We start from the raw sequence: 17,863 nt of genomic DNA on the forward strand, positions 1-17,863 counted from the left end.
ACGAGTGTGGGGTTTTTTTTGGGGGGGGGGTCCGTCATGTTAAATATATACAAATTCTCCAGTGATATCTCCATATTCCGTTCTGATCCGCACGTGTCTTGGGGGGCGGGGGCGGGGTTCGTCATATTAAAAATATACGGTTCTTCCCACACACAAGTGATATCTTCATATTCTGGTCGGATCCAAGTAGACGTGTGTGTGAATCGGGGAGAGGGGAGTCGCCAAGTTAAAGAAATAATAATCAGTCACCAAAACAGCGTTTGAGTCTCTAACCCGGGTAACTAACGCTTGCGTCTGCCTTCTTTGCAAAAGGGCTGGTTTGACTTTCAAAAACCTCCTCGCCCTTCTTACGCTGGGTTCCAGTTCGGGAAAACGTGTAGAAAGGAAATGGTGCCGTTGAGGAGCGGGTGGGGAGAAAGGAGAGTTGGAGAGCAACAAGGATCCACACACACCCCAATTAAAAAAAACAACTAATTTACGCGTGCCTTTGCCTTACTGCAACCCGTCAATATACGACCAGGCAAGTTGGCTTCCAATTAGGATTGGACGAGCTGGTTTTAATATGATGACACACACATATACCCCGACAGACAGACGGACGGACGGACACAACCCATTTAAACAGACGAGAAGTAAAACAAGAGAGCAGGGAAAGGGCTGGCAGAAGGAGGGGTTTGCTTTACTGCCCGGCTCAGCCGAGAAAGAGAGAGAGAGAGAGAGAGAGAGAGAGGCGGAGTGGGGTTTCCAGCATCTCTATAGGTTTGTTTAAGGAGCATCACATTCATTTACACAATACTCGGGACGATGGTCCATATGGCACTTAATCAGCCTTTCAAAAGAGGTCCCCGAGAACCAGACGCGGGCCTCCTTGGGATCTGATGCGTGACTTTTTTATTTTTAAGAAAGCAAAGGATCGACACAGGTTCTTCTTTAAAAAAAAAAAAAAAAAAAAAAAATTTCACGCGCTGCAAATCCTCAGATTTATTTGACGCGGACGCGCTTTCTTCTCCTCTTTTTCCTCCCCAACCAATCAACCCGCCCACCCCCTGCGCGCGCTTTCCTTCTGAGTCTCCTCCGGCGCTCCAACTTAACAGGGTCCGCGCTCAATATGCAAATGAGAGCCTTTGGCCGGCGCCGCCCCTTATGGAGGGAGGGAGGGCTGGGCTGCCCGCATCTCCCTGCCTCTCTCTCCAGATTCCTCCCCCAACCCCCAACCCCCATAAAGAAGGCAGGTCCTATAGGGAGGAGGCTGGTGTCCGCCTCTGCCCCTCCTTCCGCTGCTTCTTTTATTGACGCCTCTCCAAAGTTCTTGTCTTGCCCCCTTTATAGCGAAAGCAGACCGGGAGAGTGATGAAAATGTTTTATTGCCTTGGAGGGGCTGCGTCTTGATCTGTCAGACCGGAGGAAGAGAGATTGAGAAGCGAGGAGAAGCGACGAGAGCAAGACGCGCCGAAATCCCAGCCCGGCAAAAGCAGATTCAAGAAGGGAGAGAAGGTGGTCGCGATTTTTATTTTTAAAAAGGATGAGGCGGCCGAGGAGTAAAAGCTAGACCCAGTCCAGCGATGCTCGGGGAGCGACGAGGAAAGAAGAGCGCACCCGGACCTTCTCCTGGCGTTTAGACGGCCAGAGGAGCGAAGCGAAGCTACAAAATCCGTCCATGTCCCGGGAACAGAGAGCTCTTCTCCGCAGGCAGACGCGCTCGGAGCCCCAGGCCGGGCGGGAGGAGAGAGCCAGCAGGAGATCCCTTTCGGACTCGGAGGCAGGAGCATGCCGAGGCCAAGAGGACCGGCTCCCAGGATCCACTGAAGTTCTGCTCCTCCTCGTCCTCCAGCCGCCGAGAGGCGAAGGCCGGGAGTCCCCGCCGTCCAGCTCGCCCGCCGGCCTGCAAGCGCCGGGAACCACAGCCTTCGCCTCGGCCGGAACTGCAGCCGCGTCTTGATCTGCGCCTTGCAAGTGAATGTGCATTTCTTCCTTTCTCCCCGCCTCCTTCTCTCCCACCCCCGCTCCAGGACGGTGGTTTTTGTTTTGTTTTGTGGCGGCAAAAGACTTGGCGGTTCTTCTTCTCCACCCAGCCCCCACCAACCCCCATTTTTTTATTTTTTAAAAGCTCAGTTCAGCGCAATTCTCCAGCCCCCTCCCCGACGAAGCAGCGAAAGAAGGACTTTAAATACTGAAGGACTTTGATCTTTCCCAGCAGGCGTCGTAGCATCCCTGAACTCCCCCCTAAAAAAAACTTCTGCAGTCTCCCAGCTTCCCAAAGCAAGACACTCTCTCTCTCTGCGCACCCGCCCCACCCCCGCTCCTAGAAGGGGGCCGCTTACAAACACCCACCCTCTTAAGAGAGGACACCAGTCATTAGATACCCTTAGATCAGGATAGACCCCCCCTCCCACTTAGGGCTACTGTTCGCAGTAGCCTGAGATTTTGTGCTCTCCAATCCTTCCTCTGTTTTTTATCAGCATAATCTTCTTTGGCTGGGGTTTAGTTTCATTTTTCAGAACAGTGGCCCCCAACACTGCTCTCCTCCAGTGGCTGTACCACAGGGCACCCCGAATCTCTCCTCTTTCGGAAGAAACAAGGCTGGAATCTCTGTCTCAGCTCCTGAACGACCCCGAGATCTAAACCTTGGGCTCCCACAGACAACCCACTCTCTGCTCTGAGACCCCAGATTCTGGAGACCTCCCAGTGTATTTCTCGAGCGTGTTGTCTCTATGCTTCCCAGCTCTCCCAAGCCTTCCAGAGCAGGGAACCCCCTTTTCAAAGCGCCCACACACCAGGGACCTCTCCACCCCTAGCAGAAGGAAGACTCATCCTGCTTTCGCAGAACTAGGACTGCTCCCCGCGCCCCGCGCCGCCTTCTGCCTTTTCTGAAAACCCTGGAAGGCGGCCTGAACCCCCAAATTGGGACGCTGCTCATACCCAGAGCAGGGAACACCCACAGTCCAGACAGCCTCCCTTCCTTGTACCCAAATCTCAAGGAACAAATTGCCCCTGCACCCCAACACCAGGGCGTCCTCGCTTCCACAGTACCCTGAGAATCAGGCCCTCTTCCTTCTTCCCTTCCAACAGCGGAGCATCCCCCTCCCTTCCCGCAGTTTTAGGGGGGCTGGTCAGTCCCACTACCTTCTCCCTGGTTCCCTCCTCCGCCCCCAGTAGGAGGAACCCCCTGTTCTGTCCCCACCTCTGCCGTTCGAATCCCAGACGTCCGGCCTTCCGAGAGCGCAGGGGGTCGTCTCGGTGTAGCCCCTGGGAGGCCGCCCGGCCCGGGGATGCTGGCGGTGGGGCAAATGGATGGCACCCCACGGCAGAGCGCCTTCCTGCTCAGCAGCCCCCCCTTGGCCGCCTTGCACAGCATGGCCGAGATGAAGACCCCTCTGTACCCCGCCGCGGCCTACCCTCTGCCACCCCCCACAGCAGGCTCGGCTGTTCCCAGTGGACCCTCGTCCTTGTCCTGTTCCTCCTCTTCCTCGTCGTCGTCTTCCTCGGCCTCGGCCTCTCCCTCGCCGCCGCTAGGCTCCCCGACGCCGGCCGGCCTCAAGCCCCACAGCGCGGGGGCCCTGTCGGCGCTGGGCTCCCCCCCGCAGCAGCTCTCCGCCGCCACCCCGCACGGCATCAACGACATCCTCAGCCGGCCGTCCATGCCCGCCCTCGCCGTCTCCTCGGCCGCCGCCTCCTCCTCCTCGGTGGCCTCCTCGACGTCCGCCTCGCCGGCCGCCGGCCTCCTGGCGGGGCTGCCTCGCTTCAGCAGCCTCAGCCCCCCGCCGCCCCCGCCGGGCCTCTACTTCAGCCCCAGCGCCGCCGCCGCCGTGGCCGCCGTGGGGCGCTACCCTAAGCCCCTGGCCGAGCTGCCCGGCAGGACCCCCATCTTTTGGCCAGGGGTGATGCAGAGCCCGCCTTGGAGGGACGCGAGACTCGCCTGCACGCCGCGTAAGTAGCTCGGAGGGGTTCAAGGGGCTTTCCTGCCCACGGGGACCCTTTTTCCCCAACGCCAGAACCATTTCACAAAACTGCGCGCAGTGCGCACCCCGAGCTAGCCGTCTCCGCCAGCTGCAGCCCTTACCACTAGGCACTGCGGCCTCCCGGGCACGGGGATACTAAGTCTCCATGTGGCTCCGTGGACAGCGCAGCCCTCACAACCCCGACCCCCAGGCAGGGGCCCCTCGGATGGGATGGGGACAAAGTCACAGAAAGAGAGTCGCTCCATCAAAATCTCCAGGGTTACCCACAGTGGCTGTTACGCGCAAAATATGCCCATTGAAAGACTCCGTTGACCTCTAGGGCCCCCTTTCGCCGCCCATCAATTTCCTCTAGCCCTTCCCAGATGTCTCCATTGGGTACTGAGACCCTCAGTCATTTGGCCTTCAACCCAGTCATCTCCAAAGGTCCTCTTCCTTGGGCAACGGGCTGTTGTGCTCTGGCCACCAGCCTTTGCGCCCGGAATTGGAGAGCTGGGCTGGATAAGCAGCGACGGGGTAGTTTAACCCGGGAGGATATGGTGCACTGCCTCTCCTCTTCCCATCTGCTCCCACACACTCATCCATGCAGTGTTTGAGACCCATGCTTCCTTGACACGGCCTTGTCCCTAAACTACAAAACGCCACGCACTTGTTTACAAGGTCCCGGGGACAGTTCAGGTAAGGGGCACGACTGGCGCACTGCTGCTGCTCTCATCCCCGGCAGGGGAGTTTGAGAGGAGTTTGAGACACAGTTGCTCTACATAGTTGCTACCGGGACAAACAGGTTTTAAGTAGCAAATAAATGCCCTCTAGTCCATTTCCACTCCAGCAGTACTTTAGAGGGAAACTTCGGTTTTGCAAGGCAATCCGCTTAACTGATACCGGAACCTCGGAGCCACAAGAATAACTCTTCTGCACTTTTGAGGGATGGCTTTTAAAAACTGCAGGGTGGGTGCTTTTTGTTTTGTTTTTGTACTAAGTAAACATGTATGCACAGGGCCGTGCTGCAAGAGCGAGGTTTTGGGCGCTCCTGCCCCCCCGGCTGCAGAAATTGAAGCTGTTCAATGGAGCTTCTCCCGCCGCGGTGATTTTTGTCTACTTTTGCAGTAGTAATTGACTAGCCGCGTTGCTTCTGTTTACCCCCAGCGGTTCTGAGGATGCGTCCGTCCTGCCTCTGCTGACGCGATGGACATTTTTGCTTCTTGCAAAATAAATCAACAATTTGGTTTATTTTTTAAAAAAAGATACATTTGCCGCAAACACGATCGTTCCCCCTTTCCGCACTAGCGGCTTGTTTTCCCTGCGCGCCCCAATCCTACTCGGAAGTAACTCCCAGAGTGTTTAGCGGGTCTTACTTCCAGGTTAGGCGCATAGGATCTCAGCAACAGGGTTAAAGGCGACCTGTCACCCCATTCCCCCCTAAATCTAGACTGCAAGGAAGAAAGAAAAGCGTGGAAAGTTTTAGTTATTCGTTTTGGCCCTTTCTCAGAGGAAATGCGAGTGGCGAATTAAGCCCCCTTGTTTCTTAAACAAACGACTTAAGCTGCAGTTGTATGCAGAGCTACTGGGGAGTAAATCTAATTCAAATCATTTGGGTTTACTCTTGAGTAAACAAGGTTAACTCAGCTGTGTAAGACTGCTACTTGCTTGTTTGGGTTTTTCCTTTCTTTCATGGCTTTGAAGAGCTTGCGCTGTTGAAAATAGGCGGCTTGTTTTTTTAAAAAATATAAAATTCTCTGCTTTTTGGGAGGAATCTTTGATACAGGAGCGAACCTTCTGGTTTCGCAAGTAAGGGCAAAATCTTTTAACTAAACGCTTATTGTTCTGTGGAGTACTTCAGATGCCCTATCCTCCTGATCTTTTAAAGTTAATCGTTTTGAGTTAACATTTAATTTCCTTGGAGTACTTTCGAAACCTAAATATCAGTCTTGGAGGCGGAATGGACGTTATTTTCAGAAAGGCGAACAACGATAAATTGCGTCTCCCTCTCTGTGTGTCTGCATAACTTTCTCCGAAGGAGATTCAATGCCTAAACCATTTTGGATTTGCACCTGTTTGTAAAATCCAGGATGCCCCAAACCGTCGCAGTTTCTTCAAAGAGGGCCGTTTACCATTGCGGAAATTCCCCTAAGAAGGATATGTGCCGCACCACTCAGAGCGACTGTCAAGCGCGCGTATACATTTATGGCCATTGCTTTTAAAAGAACAAATAATAATAAATATCTCCATATATACCTTCCTCCCTCCCCTCCCCTCCTGCGGACCTTTTCCTCTAGATCAAGGCTCGATTTTGCTGGATAAAGACGGCAAAAGGAAGCACACAAGACCGACGTTTTCCGGCCAGCAGATTTTCGCTTTGGAAAAGACTTTTGAGCAAACGAAATACTTAGCCGGGCCGGAACGGGCGAGGCTCGCCTATTCGCTGGGGATGACCGAAAGCCAAGTGAAGGTGAGAGTAGCAGGTCAGATAAGAGCCGATCTCTGAGCCCCCCCCCCACCCGCTCCTCCCTACTCCCTCCCCGTCTCTCCCCCCCCCCCCCGCCCGCCGGCCCTAGCCACTGCTCAGTCTGGGCGGGAGAGTGTTAAAATGCGGCCGATAAGAGGGAGATATGGATGAACAAAAGGGATCGGGCGCGTGCCCTCCATATCGCTTTCATCTTGCAATGGACAGAGGGGCCGCGCGCGTGCCTTTCGTTACCGCATTGTTGCTGCCGCACGGATTTTGAAAGACAGGGGAAAATATAAATATAAATTCTAAGCTGTTTTTCCTAATTTGTAGCTTTAGATAATTATACATAAGAGTAAGGTACAGCTTTTTCGTTAATGATTTATTATTATTATGACTATTATTACTATTATTTAAAATACTTACTAATTATAATTATAGCATTGTTGAGTTTACAAACTGGCCCACAACTACATTTTTTACCTATTTGTTTGCAGTTAGTGCTATTCCAGTAACCCCCCCCCCAATGAAGGAAATAGAAATGTTCTTATATTTCCAATGATCCTCTACCTCCTCAGCTTGTAAACATTCTTGCCCATCTCTTACTTCGGAAATAAGTTGTAATAAAATGGAAGAACTTCTGCCCTTCCGAAAAATAAAATCAAAGTTGTTCTGGATCGTGTTATGATTTGGGAGAAAAGGCCAACTAAATATTTTTATGGAAATATATTTATGACTTGGGGAGAAGTGGGGTTAGTATCCTACCGTTAAGGGGAGAATTTCCTTTTTTTTTAAGGACCACGATCCCAAACACCGTTGAGAACTATTGAAAAGAGTATAGGCGTCCCGCTCTTGAATGCATTTACTCGTGAGTAGATGCCACCGTGGATAAAGGGGTCGGGTCTTCAAGGGAGCTGAAAGGAGACTTCTTTAGAAAAAGGGATTTCGATAGAGTGACCTTCCACCGGAAGGCGACTATTTAAGTGAGGAGGTCATTAAGAGGAACAATTTCTGGGCACTAAGTTTCGCCCAAGTCCAATGAATCTCACGTCACTCGCGGTGGGAGTCCACGGGGCTGCTCCGGTGTGTGGATTGCAGCAGCTAATTTAGTACTGCTTTCAATACAGCATTAATGACTGCAGTCATATAAGGCGATCACTTTGGATTCGGAGCTCCGTCCAGGGCATTAAATCAAAGGGTAGTTTTGCCACTGACATCACTTGGACGGTGGTGGTTTTTGCACCTAACACGTATTTATTAGACAGGGGTAGCCGTGTGAAGTCTTTTCCAGGAGAAACAACCAAAGAGTATTGGGACGCCTTGGACTTTATTATAGGATATGCTTTCCTGGACCAAAGCCCACTTCAATCAGATGCATAGATGGACTCCAGAAACCCCAAGCTGATGCCATAATAAATGGGTTATTCTATATTATTAGATTAATTAGGTCCGTGGGCCAGAAGTCCCCCCCCCCCCCAGCGGTCTATTTGGAGCCACAAAACTATATTAAAGTACCAGCAACATCTAGTATTCAGCTGTAAGGCAACAGATTTAAATGCTGAGTGATTGGGTTGTGGTTCTTATAGAAAAAAAGTGACCCTGAGACTGCATTCAAAAGTCTGTATTTTATACATAATTATGCATTTATACGTAGCATTCTATGTAGCTGCATAAAAGGAACAGGAAAATGAAACGAGTGCTCCAGTAAAATGACAATCCTGTATTTTCGGATGAACCCTCATAGGGATTTATTTCCTGGTAAACATTTATAGGATTGTACTGGAGGACTATTAAAGCTACAATCCTATAGTCCGTTGAACTGGGTGGGGCTTACTTCTGAGTAGACACGTGTAGGGCCGCACTGTAATGGTTGCAAAGTTTGGTTGCGTGTGGCTTCTCTCCCAGGCTGATTTTGATTTTTAGAATTATTTTTAGCACGTGTATGGAACCCCAGAGCCCTTCGTTTGAGCCGCAGAGATCCATTCCTTAGAATGAGGAGACAGTAGAATTAGCAGGCATAAAAAGTAGATTGAGAGCCCACGAAGGCCGCCCTCCACCGCTCCCTTGATTGTGGTTATATCAAGGGAAAACGAGGAGATACCTTGTCGCAGAGGGTGACTGTAATGCGAGTACAGTGTATCTGTAGGGTTCCACCCCCCTCAACTCTCGCCACCCCTTTTTCCAAAGGGAAAATTCTCCAGGCAGCGTTTGGAACAAATGTAGCTTAACAGATTGGATGTGTGTGTGTGAGTGTTCCTTTATAGATTGTCTCTTCTTCCTGAAGTTATCTAGAGACCCTCATTTGTCACTGTAAATATATGGGAAAGAACGTGAATAAATTACTGAAGTACTTGTATATACTAGGAGCAGAAGCCCCAGCTACTTATTGCAGTGAGTTTGGGGAGGGGGGAAAGTGTATTGTGCATCAGATGTGTATTGTGAACATGACCGTGCAGTTATGGGGAATTATTATTATTATTATTATTATTATTATTATTATTATTATTATTATTATTATTATTATTACATACAAAAATATTTTCCCTTGCCATATATCTTTCTTAAGGCTACTTTCCTAATTTTCTGAGCAGATAGATGTATTATTAGAGAGATGTCTTATTAGAGGTGATGGAATGTATTTGTTGTACCCCATAGCTCTTATGGACCCATTCTTCCCAGAGAAAAACTTGCAGGACTCATTTAAATCTCATTGATTCGAACAGAAGTTGAGCAGCACTAACTTTTTCTCAGCCAAATGTGTTTATAATCTCCTGGACTAGATAAAAGTGTCCCATTGATTTCAGAGAGACGTGGATCCCAATCCTATACATATCTAATCCGAAGGAGATAATATTAGGTCTTATGAGGCTTGCTCCCAAGTAAGGCTATCATTTTATGCACTTTCACCTGGAAACAAGTTCCATTGCAATCAGCTGGGCTTACTTCTGAGTTCATGCACAGAACATATGTGCATAGGATTGTAAGATTTACTCCCAAGTAACCCTTCACAACATAGTGTGAGCAATTCTTTCTGGACTGGAAACGGAGGCAGCCTCATTGAGTTCAATCCACAGACGTTCCCTTAAGACAGGGTCATTTGTACAAATGTAGTTAGATCTAAAAGAACAACAGTCCTGCCTTGGGGGGGGGAGTGTAAAGATATTAATTGTAGAGCGGGGGTGTCAGGGGGAGTTGCAATGGTTACTTTTAGCACAGTCTACTTGAGTACCCTTCTTTCAAACCACCCGGTGCCAGGGATTTATAGACCTAAGAAGGAGGAGAGCTTTCCCTTTGAATTACCCTTAAGGAAAGCAATAACAAATGAGGATGCGCATATTTTGGTGTGACAGATTGGGGAGAGGGGAGTGCAGTGCAGCTTGGTATATTTTCATTTTAGTCTGGAGGGGAGGGAAAGCAAATAATCGAAAAGATAGAGAGACAGTAGTAAAACAAATAAGGGAGAAGAAAGAAGAAGTGGTGTGTGGATGTAGAGACTTTAGCAGAAAATAAAAAGTACAAAAATGAGAGGCAACCTACATACTATTATGCAAAAGCTTGTTTTAGTGCACAGATCAACATTTGCTTGTTTATGACAATCCTGCCGCAGCTGGACTGCTTAACTCCCGCTGTCTTCAACAGGAGTTAAGCATCATTTGTGCAGGCTGACAGCCTAGCTCTGGGTGCTCCTTTGGACAAAATGTCAAAGAATGAAACAAAGGTATAGGGAACAGAGCCTTTAATTAAGTTGTTAGTGCATCAGGGTGGGAAAAAGCTCCTTAGCTCCAGACATAAACATGCTATTTCTGGGCACCATCCAGCCACGGTTAAATACTTTTGCATGCCATTGATTTGAATAGAAGAGAGTCAAGCAAATCCTCACCTCTGCTATTCGAATCAGTGGCACTTAAAGGTCCTCAGAACATCAGCTAGATTATGTTAATGGTTGTTGTCACAATTTACATACAGCACAACCAATGCCCAGGGCACTTTACAGGGCAAGTAGGCCAAAGAAAAAATTGGCAGTGCAGTTCTCTGCCCCGAGAAGCCTACAGTTTAAATTTTGCCAGGAGGGTGGTGTGGGGTGAAAGGAATGGAAGGAATGGGGCAGGCAAAATAAGGAAAGAATGTAGTGTGACTTACTGTTTACTCAGAAGTAAATCACAGTAGTAGTAGTAGTAATGCATAGGACTGCAGGATTGCAGAAGGGTACAAAAACTAGGAGGTTAATCTGGCCTCCCTAACATAACCACAATGAAAGCACTGAGAAGTACTTATATTAAGCACTCACGCCGTTTTATGCAATAAATCACTCCAACACATCAACATGACTTCTGCTGTAACTGCATTGGCGATCACATTATGCTAATATTTGCCTTCTTAATAATAACTCTATCTTGCGAAAGCTCCTTGGTCTTTGAAGAAGCAATTGTTCTTATGCAGAACAGCAACAATAAATGAATATGTCTGTCCTGATTGCTAAGTGAGTAAGTAAGCGAATGCTATAATTTCCGTGGCAGCAATTACAATAGTTTGCGGTGGTCACAATAATCATGGAACGGATAGCAGTTATTGATATAATTGTTAACACTGATGGGAATCATATGCTGATGGTTTTGAAAGCTGGCAGTGAGAGTAACTATGCTGCAGCTATCAAAATTACTATTATTCATTTGAGTTTTTAATAGGGGATTTATTTGCAGCGGTAGGAACGCCAATAATTAAAGAATGCTAAAATATCAGTGCACACTGTGATATGGATATGGAAAGTCAATTTGGACTATTTGTCCAAAATATCACTCGTGGCAGCAATAAAATTGGGATGCCCGGTGGCATCTTGACCTCATTTACTTGGGAAGTTCCATTGATTCCAACGGGACTCCCAGGACTACTCGGTTTTAAAGTTAGTAGCTCTGAATGGGGACCCACATGCATATCAGAATTCATCCAGTGAATTCACACTGTGATGCACATGAGGATAGGCATGCAGAGGCACATCTACTCTGTATTGCTCATGCATGCCTAAGAATCCTTCTGCAAACGGATCTGCCTTGTTGGATGGAGGAAGTGCATTTAGACTGCAGGATTGCTGCTCTAACAGTACTAGCCATGCAATCATGACACTGGGTGAGACCTAACAGCGGTTGCTTGGTAGTGTTAGTTCACAGTGCCACTTACAACTGGCAGGAAAAGGGGCACAGTCCTGTCTACTGGCAAACTCCCTTGGGCAAACCTCGCTGAAATGAATGGGAGGCAGTAGTGCAATTGGGAAGGTAATGCTAGACTCTGGACTGAATTGTCTTATTGGGTGGGGAGTGGATGGACTCCTGAGAATCTAAGGTTTAGAGGATGATGTGTGTTTTTCAATTTATTTTAAAAATGTGATAATTCAGACCATCTGCGTGTTTGACTTTCTGGGTCCTTCTGCTAAGTGGGACCCTGGGCTTGTTACTGTATTTGTATCCTCATCTACTGCAGTAAGTTTGCAGATGATCATAAAATAACAGATTAATTAATAGTAAGTTCATGAACATGACCAAGAGCTGCTTGGTTGTTTGTTTGTTTTTTAAAAAATGCTTAATAATAATAATAATAATAATAATAATAATAATAACAATAATTTATTTATACCCCACCCATCTAGCTGAGTTTCCCCAACCACTCTGGGCGCGTCCAATCAAGTGTTAAAAGCAATACAGAATTAAATATTAAAAACTTCCCTAAACAGGGCTGCCTTCAGATGTCTTTTAAAGATAAGATAGCTACTTATTTCCTTCACATCTGAAGGGAGGGCGTTCCACAGGGCAGGCGCCACTACCAAGAAGGCCCTTTGCCTGGTTCCCTGTAACCTCACTTCTCGCAATGAGGGAACCGCCAGAAGGCCCTTGGCGTTGGATTTCAGTGTCCGGGCTGAACGATGGGGGTGGAGACGCTCTTTCAGATATACTGGACTGAGGCCGTTTAGGGCTTTAAAGGTCAGCACAACACTTTGAATTGTGCTCGGGAATGTACTGGGAGCCAATGCAGATCTCCCAGGGATATTGCTCAACAAATTATTGTCATAAGGGTAGTGTAGCCAATTCATAGTTGGTAATCAAGTTTTAGAGTGATGTATGTCTGTTCTGGAAACTGCACATCATTCACAAGTGTCCCATTTCAGCTGCTTAAATCCATTGCAAAGTGTTCACCACTAGAGGCATCATAGTCAACTTACTACAACATGTTGTATGTCCAACTTGTATGACTGCCCCTCAAGCCCTGCCCAGATGCCACCTCCAATAGAAGATGCCATTCGTTGTCCTCCCATTCATTTTTACAAAGTCTTCCAGAGAAGCAGGTGTGAGTGGATCATGTCCAAATCATCTGGAAGTGAGAGCTAAATGTAGCATCTCCAGCAAAGAGATATATTAAGACCTGACTCAATCGCTTTAAAGAATGCTTGCAAATGTTGTAGCCAGTAACAACTTAGAAGAGCAGTTTCCTTCAAATGTGTGTTTGTGTGTGAGAGGGTGGAGAAGGCCTCTCCTAGTATCACACATGCCACACACAGTTTCTGTAATATTTGTTTTGACAATCATTTTAAAAAAAATCTCCTTTCTTTTAAACCGACCAAGGGAATTTAACGGACTTGAAAAAAGAGACTTTATTTGTACTATTCTTAGCCAAGAAGAATATTTAATAAAAAATATATTCAGAACAAAAAAATTAGACAAATGAATTTAACCAAGTGCACCAGAAACAATTGAAATTGGCGGTCTTTATATGATCAGTAGGCAAAATGGTGCTAACTTTTCATCATAACTTTATGATGAAAGATTGCACAATTAAACAACAGCAAAAGCAACTTTGGGTTACTGCATAAGAAGGTTCCTTATAACAAGTCAGGCCACTGGGCCTTATAACTCAGGGCTGTCTACAATGAGTAGAACATCTCTCCAGTGTTTCAGGCATCAAGTATTTCCCAGTCCTCCCTGAAGACACTGGGCATTGAACATGGGACCTTGTATATGTAGAACATGGTCTCTACTACTCCAAGTTTAAGTTGATTTGTTCAAAGGGGCAGGGGCATCTCTAGGGGTTGGCTAGGTTGGCACCCACCAGGGCACAGGCCCAGGGGGTGCAAAAATCGTGCCTCTCCACTCTGACTCAGAGGGGCTAGGAACTGCCCCGCCACCTGCCTGGAATATTCCTCTACTGTTCTGAGTTGGCAAGGCATACAGGCTTCTCTGAGCACCTTGGTGGAGGACCTCAAGAGATGGGGTAGGGGGCATTGATATAGCCAAGGGCACAAGGCAGCCTTGGTATGCCTCTGCAAATGGGACATTTTTCTCCTGAAGTCCTTCTGCACAAATCCCATGGTGCACGGGAATGAATGAGAACCAGGCAAGGGCCCTGCTCTTCACAGCTCCCATTCATTTCAGCAAGGCTCACACAGGAGAACTTCTAGTGCATGGGTAGGCGAACTAAGGCCCGGGGGCTGGATCCGGCCCAATCACATTCTAAATCTGGGCCATGAACGGTCTGGGAATCCGCATGTTTTTACATGAGTAGAATGTGTGCTTTTATTTAAAATGCACCTCTGGGTTATTTGTGAGGCCTGCCTGGTGTTTTTACATGTGTAGAATGGGTGCTTTTATTTAAAATGCATCTCTGGGTTATTTGTGGGGCATAGGAATTCGTTCATTTCCCCCAAAAAATATAGTCGGGCCCCCCACATGGTCTGAGGGACAGTGGACCTGCCCCCTGCTGAAAAAGTTTGCTGACCCCTGTTCTAGTGGCTTGGACTCTTGGGCAGGGATCACTTATGACTGCAAGTAACAAACTCAAGAGTAAACCCTATCACTTTCACTAGCGCTGACTCCCAAGGAAGTGGATTTATGATCCTGGTGTGGAGGGTTGCCTTGCTTTCTTTTAACTAGGTTGGTTATTGGCCCTACAGATAATGATTATTAATTTTTAACCAAATCGGCTTCAGATCTAAGCACATGGTATTTACTGAGATACCGGTCGTTTGGAAGCTAATAGTTTGTAGAAGCAGCTGTTGCCTGTGCTATAGGGTAGCTAGTACAATGCCCTCCAGTTGTGGCGGGATTATGGAATTATTAAAACTAATACAAAATAATTTCAAGAAGGAGGTATATTTGAGGGGAGCACAGATCTATGGGCACAACCCGTTATTTAAACCCCTTTACCAGTTTGCCAGGTACAAGCAGGGTGTTCCTGTAGAATCTAGATGAAATAGAATTCTAATCTCAATGTCCATTACATACAAAACCAGGGAGCATACACTACTTCACTTTGCATATAAATGTTGGTACTTAATTTCCTTTAATCAGGATGCGCATGCTGGGGTTTTTTTTCCACATGTGCTTTTTAGTACAATGGGGATACTCGTATGCACTGGTGGTTTTTAGCATGGAATCTTAAATTATTTGGATTAATTAACAAGGTCGCAGGTGGCAAACGACTGAAAGCAATATTGTCACGATCGTCTGAAGGCAATATGGTCTTGCTGCAGCTAAGGAGAGCTGGAGGGAGCCCTGTGTAAGCCGTCTTGAACTTCCATGGGGAGAAAGGCAGGGTGGCCCCCATTAGGGTAGGACTTCGGGGCAGAAGTTCTGGGTGCCACTCCGGATGAGTACGTCTACACAATTGACTTGCCACATTTCAAAGTAACGCAGACTGGATAGCTCAGTCGGTAGAGTTTGAGACTTAATCTCAGGGTTGTGGTTTGAGCCCCACATTGGCCATTGCAGGGGTTTGGACTAGATGACCCTCGACCCTCCCTTCCAACTCTACAATGCTATAATTCTATTTTACCATCTAAATAGGTCCTAGTGAGACCATCAAGTTCAAAGTGTAAACTTGCCTAACTGCGCCATTGATACAAACTAGTTGAACTAGCCATTCCATAATTAGAGGCTGCAGTTTTATGCAGATGATACTCCGTCAGGAATTTCGAAAGCGAGGTGTTGTGTGTGGTTTAGGGAGAAGCCAGGCAAGTTTCACACTCACCCTTCCTTTCTCAAGTCTATTCGAATTAAGTTCCACTGAGTTGAATGGGGCTTGTTCCCTGGAATTTAGGTATTACCACTTTAACCTGTTGACAGGTGAGCACAGAACTCAGAGTTGCGAGTCACCCCGGATTAATGGATTAATCCGGATTAAGAGTGCATATGCCGGAGTCTTTGTTGAGGCCAGATCCCCTCCTTCCTGCCTGGTTGAGAACGTGAGAAGCAGGTTTAAATCCGCATCAACGGATGACGGAGCCATCGAGCCGATCACTCCGGATTCGTTAATCCGGATCGAATGAAAAACTGCGTCTAAACGGAACTCGGGTGGCCTCGCGAGGGGGGAAAACTGGGTCTCTTGCTTTACCTCGTTTCTCTTGCTCTCTCCTCGCCCTTGTGCAGGTTTGGTTCCAGAACCGGAGGACCAAATGGCGGAAGAAGCACGCGGCCGAGATGGCTACGGCCAAGAAGAAGCAAGACTCCGAGACGGAGCGGCTGAAGGGCGCCTCGGAGAACGAGGAAGACGACGACGACTACAACAAGCCCCTGGACCCCAATTCGGACGACGAGAAGATCACGCAGCTGCTGAAGAAGCACAAGACCGGGGGCGCCAGCGCCAGCCTCCTCCTTCACACCTCGGAGAACGAAGGATCCTCCTAGACGGCAGAGATCCCGCCGAAACCCCGCCCGGTAGAAGGAGAGCGAGTGGCCCCGATCTCACCATCCATCTATCCACCCCCGACGGCTGCTTCTTCCACGACCCTGCACCCCCTCCAGACAGATGTACAGATCTATTTTTCTACCCAGAGAAGGAGAAGAGGTTCCCCGACGTGTTTCAGTTTTGTTTGCTGCTGGTGGTGGTGGGGAATGACTGTCGGCGGGCCGGCTGTGCGGCCCCCGCTTCCCTCCCTGATTCCGCAAAGGGGATCGGCGCCGCTCGACGGCTAACTTCGTTCTCTCCTCTCTGCCCCCTGCTGGCCAGACTCAGAACTACATCCGTGGGCGACTCTGTAAATAATGGGGGGGGGGGGAGCGAGCGGACTTCTTTGACTGTGAATATTTAACGTGTACAATACTTTGGTTTCTTGTTCGTTTGAGTGTCTGTGTGTGTGTGTGCGCGCGCGCCTAGAAAGAGTGCGTTGGCTGTTTGCATTTCCTTTACTCCTCCGTGTGGCTTTATTGGGGGAAAGCTCGCTTCTAAAAGTCCTTCCCGTTCGATTTCAGTAGTGAGATTTGTGGCATATGAAAGCAGGTAGGGATTTATTTTCTGAAATAGCTCATAATTGTTCTCTTGTCCCTCTCCTTCGCTGGCTGCGCAATATTTCTAATCGGTGCCAGAGTTGGGGCTCCGAAAAGGGAGACGGAAGGAAATATAACCAGTTTCGTTTCAGCGAATCGTCTTCTGTCAGTGTAAGACTAGGCAAGTTTGAGGGTCACACAGGAGTCTTCATCAGACAGAAGCAGAATTTTGTGTAATGTTGGCATTTGCACAGTTGGCTACAGCCTCAGATTTGAATTTAGTCGCTCTGCTCCCCTGCACACTTCCTTGGAAGCGAGTTCCTTTGAATTCATCTAGATATTCTTCCAAGTGAATGGCTACAAATTTTCCTTTATTTCCCCTCAGTTTTAATTGAGTCCTAGAAAATGAAGCTAATGATCTCTTTTGCTGTTTGCCAAGCATAAAATGTTCCTTACGCCAGATGACAATAAGGCTATTTAATTACTAGCATCTGATTTAATTTAAATTTATTTTTTTTGTTTGGTTTTTTGTTTTTTGTTTTTTGGAAGCAGGCCTGGGAGAGATGAATATTTTTAAATGGTTGACCTTACCTGTTCCCAGAAAAAAAGCGTATTAAATTTGCTGTGGAGATATGTTCCAACTTCTTCTTGCTCAAAAAGAAATTCCCCCATTCGTTTTAGTTACTGTAATTGACTTTGAAAAATGTGGAGTACAGTATTGGTCTCTCCCTTCTGTAGACTGCCCATTCCCCCCTTTTTCTTTTAAAAGCTAATGATAACATTGTATTAGCATATTAACCTTTTATTAATTTATATGAAAACCGTTCGGTTTGTAAAGAGAACAGCAGTAACAACATCCTTTGCAAGACCAGTACAATGCCATTGCACTTTGTTTTTTGTTTTTTTAAAAAAGATAAAACAATTAAAATCAGCGACAAAACAAGACGTCTCTTGCCTGGAAAAAAGAGAGGGGGAAGGGGTGTGTGAATATAATGCGATCTCTTCTGAGATTAAATAATAAAATTGGTCGTGCAGAATCTGATCAGTTATTTTTGTGGCTTTCTACACTTTGCAAAAGCAATTAAAAAAAAGAAGCCAAGCATCCTTCAAAAGAGAAAACATGATAATGAAATGCATATTGGAAGAGGTGGTTGCAATATGTAACTTTCTGGGGAAGGAAAAGTTTCGAAGTTTCCGTGTTTCTTCGCTGCTGG

The 17,863-nt window shown here is 47.3% G+C and overlaps 1 protein-coding gene across 2 annotated transcripts in view; it reads left to right on the forward strand.

Moving 5' to 3' along the window:
• The first annotated feature begins 1,318 nt into the window (after nucleotides 1–1,318).
• NKX6-1 (NK6 homeobox 1) overlaps nucleotides 1,319–17,863 on the forward strand; it is a 331,973-nt gene continuing 315,428 nt past the window's right edge. Inside the window, exons 1-3 of one of the 2 annotated variants that reach the window (XM_081207297.1) lie at nucleotides 1,319–3,927; nucleotides 6,233–6,405; nucleotides 15,813–16,100. In XM_081207297.1, the coding sequence (XP_081063423.1) occupies nucleotides 3,270–3,927; nucleotides 6,233–6,405; nucleotides 15,813–16,070 (1,089 nt within the window). In that variant the 5' untranslated portion in view covers nucleotides 1,319–3,269 and the 3' untranslated portion in view covers nucleotides 16,071–16,100. Of the gene's footprint in view, nucleotides 3,928–6,232; nucleotides 6,406–15,812; nucleotides 17,381–17,863 lie in introns of those variants that run through there. The other variant, XM_081207296.1, reaches the window with a different exon arrangement.

Source organism: Podarcis bocagei (genome assembly GCF_964188305.1).
Source record: "Podarcis bocagei genome assembly, chromosome: 9".
NCBI classification, from domain to species: Eukaryota; Metazoa; Chordata; class Lepidosauria; order Squamata; family Lacertidae; genus Podarcis; species Podarcis bocagei.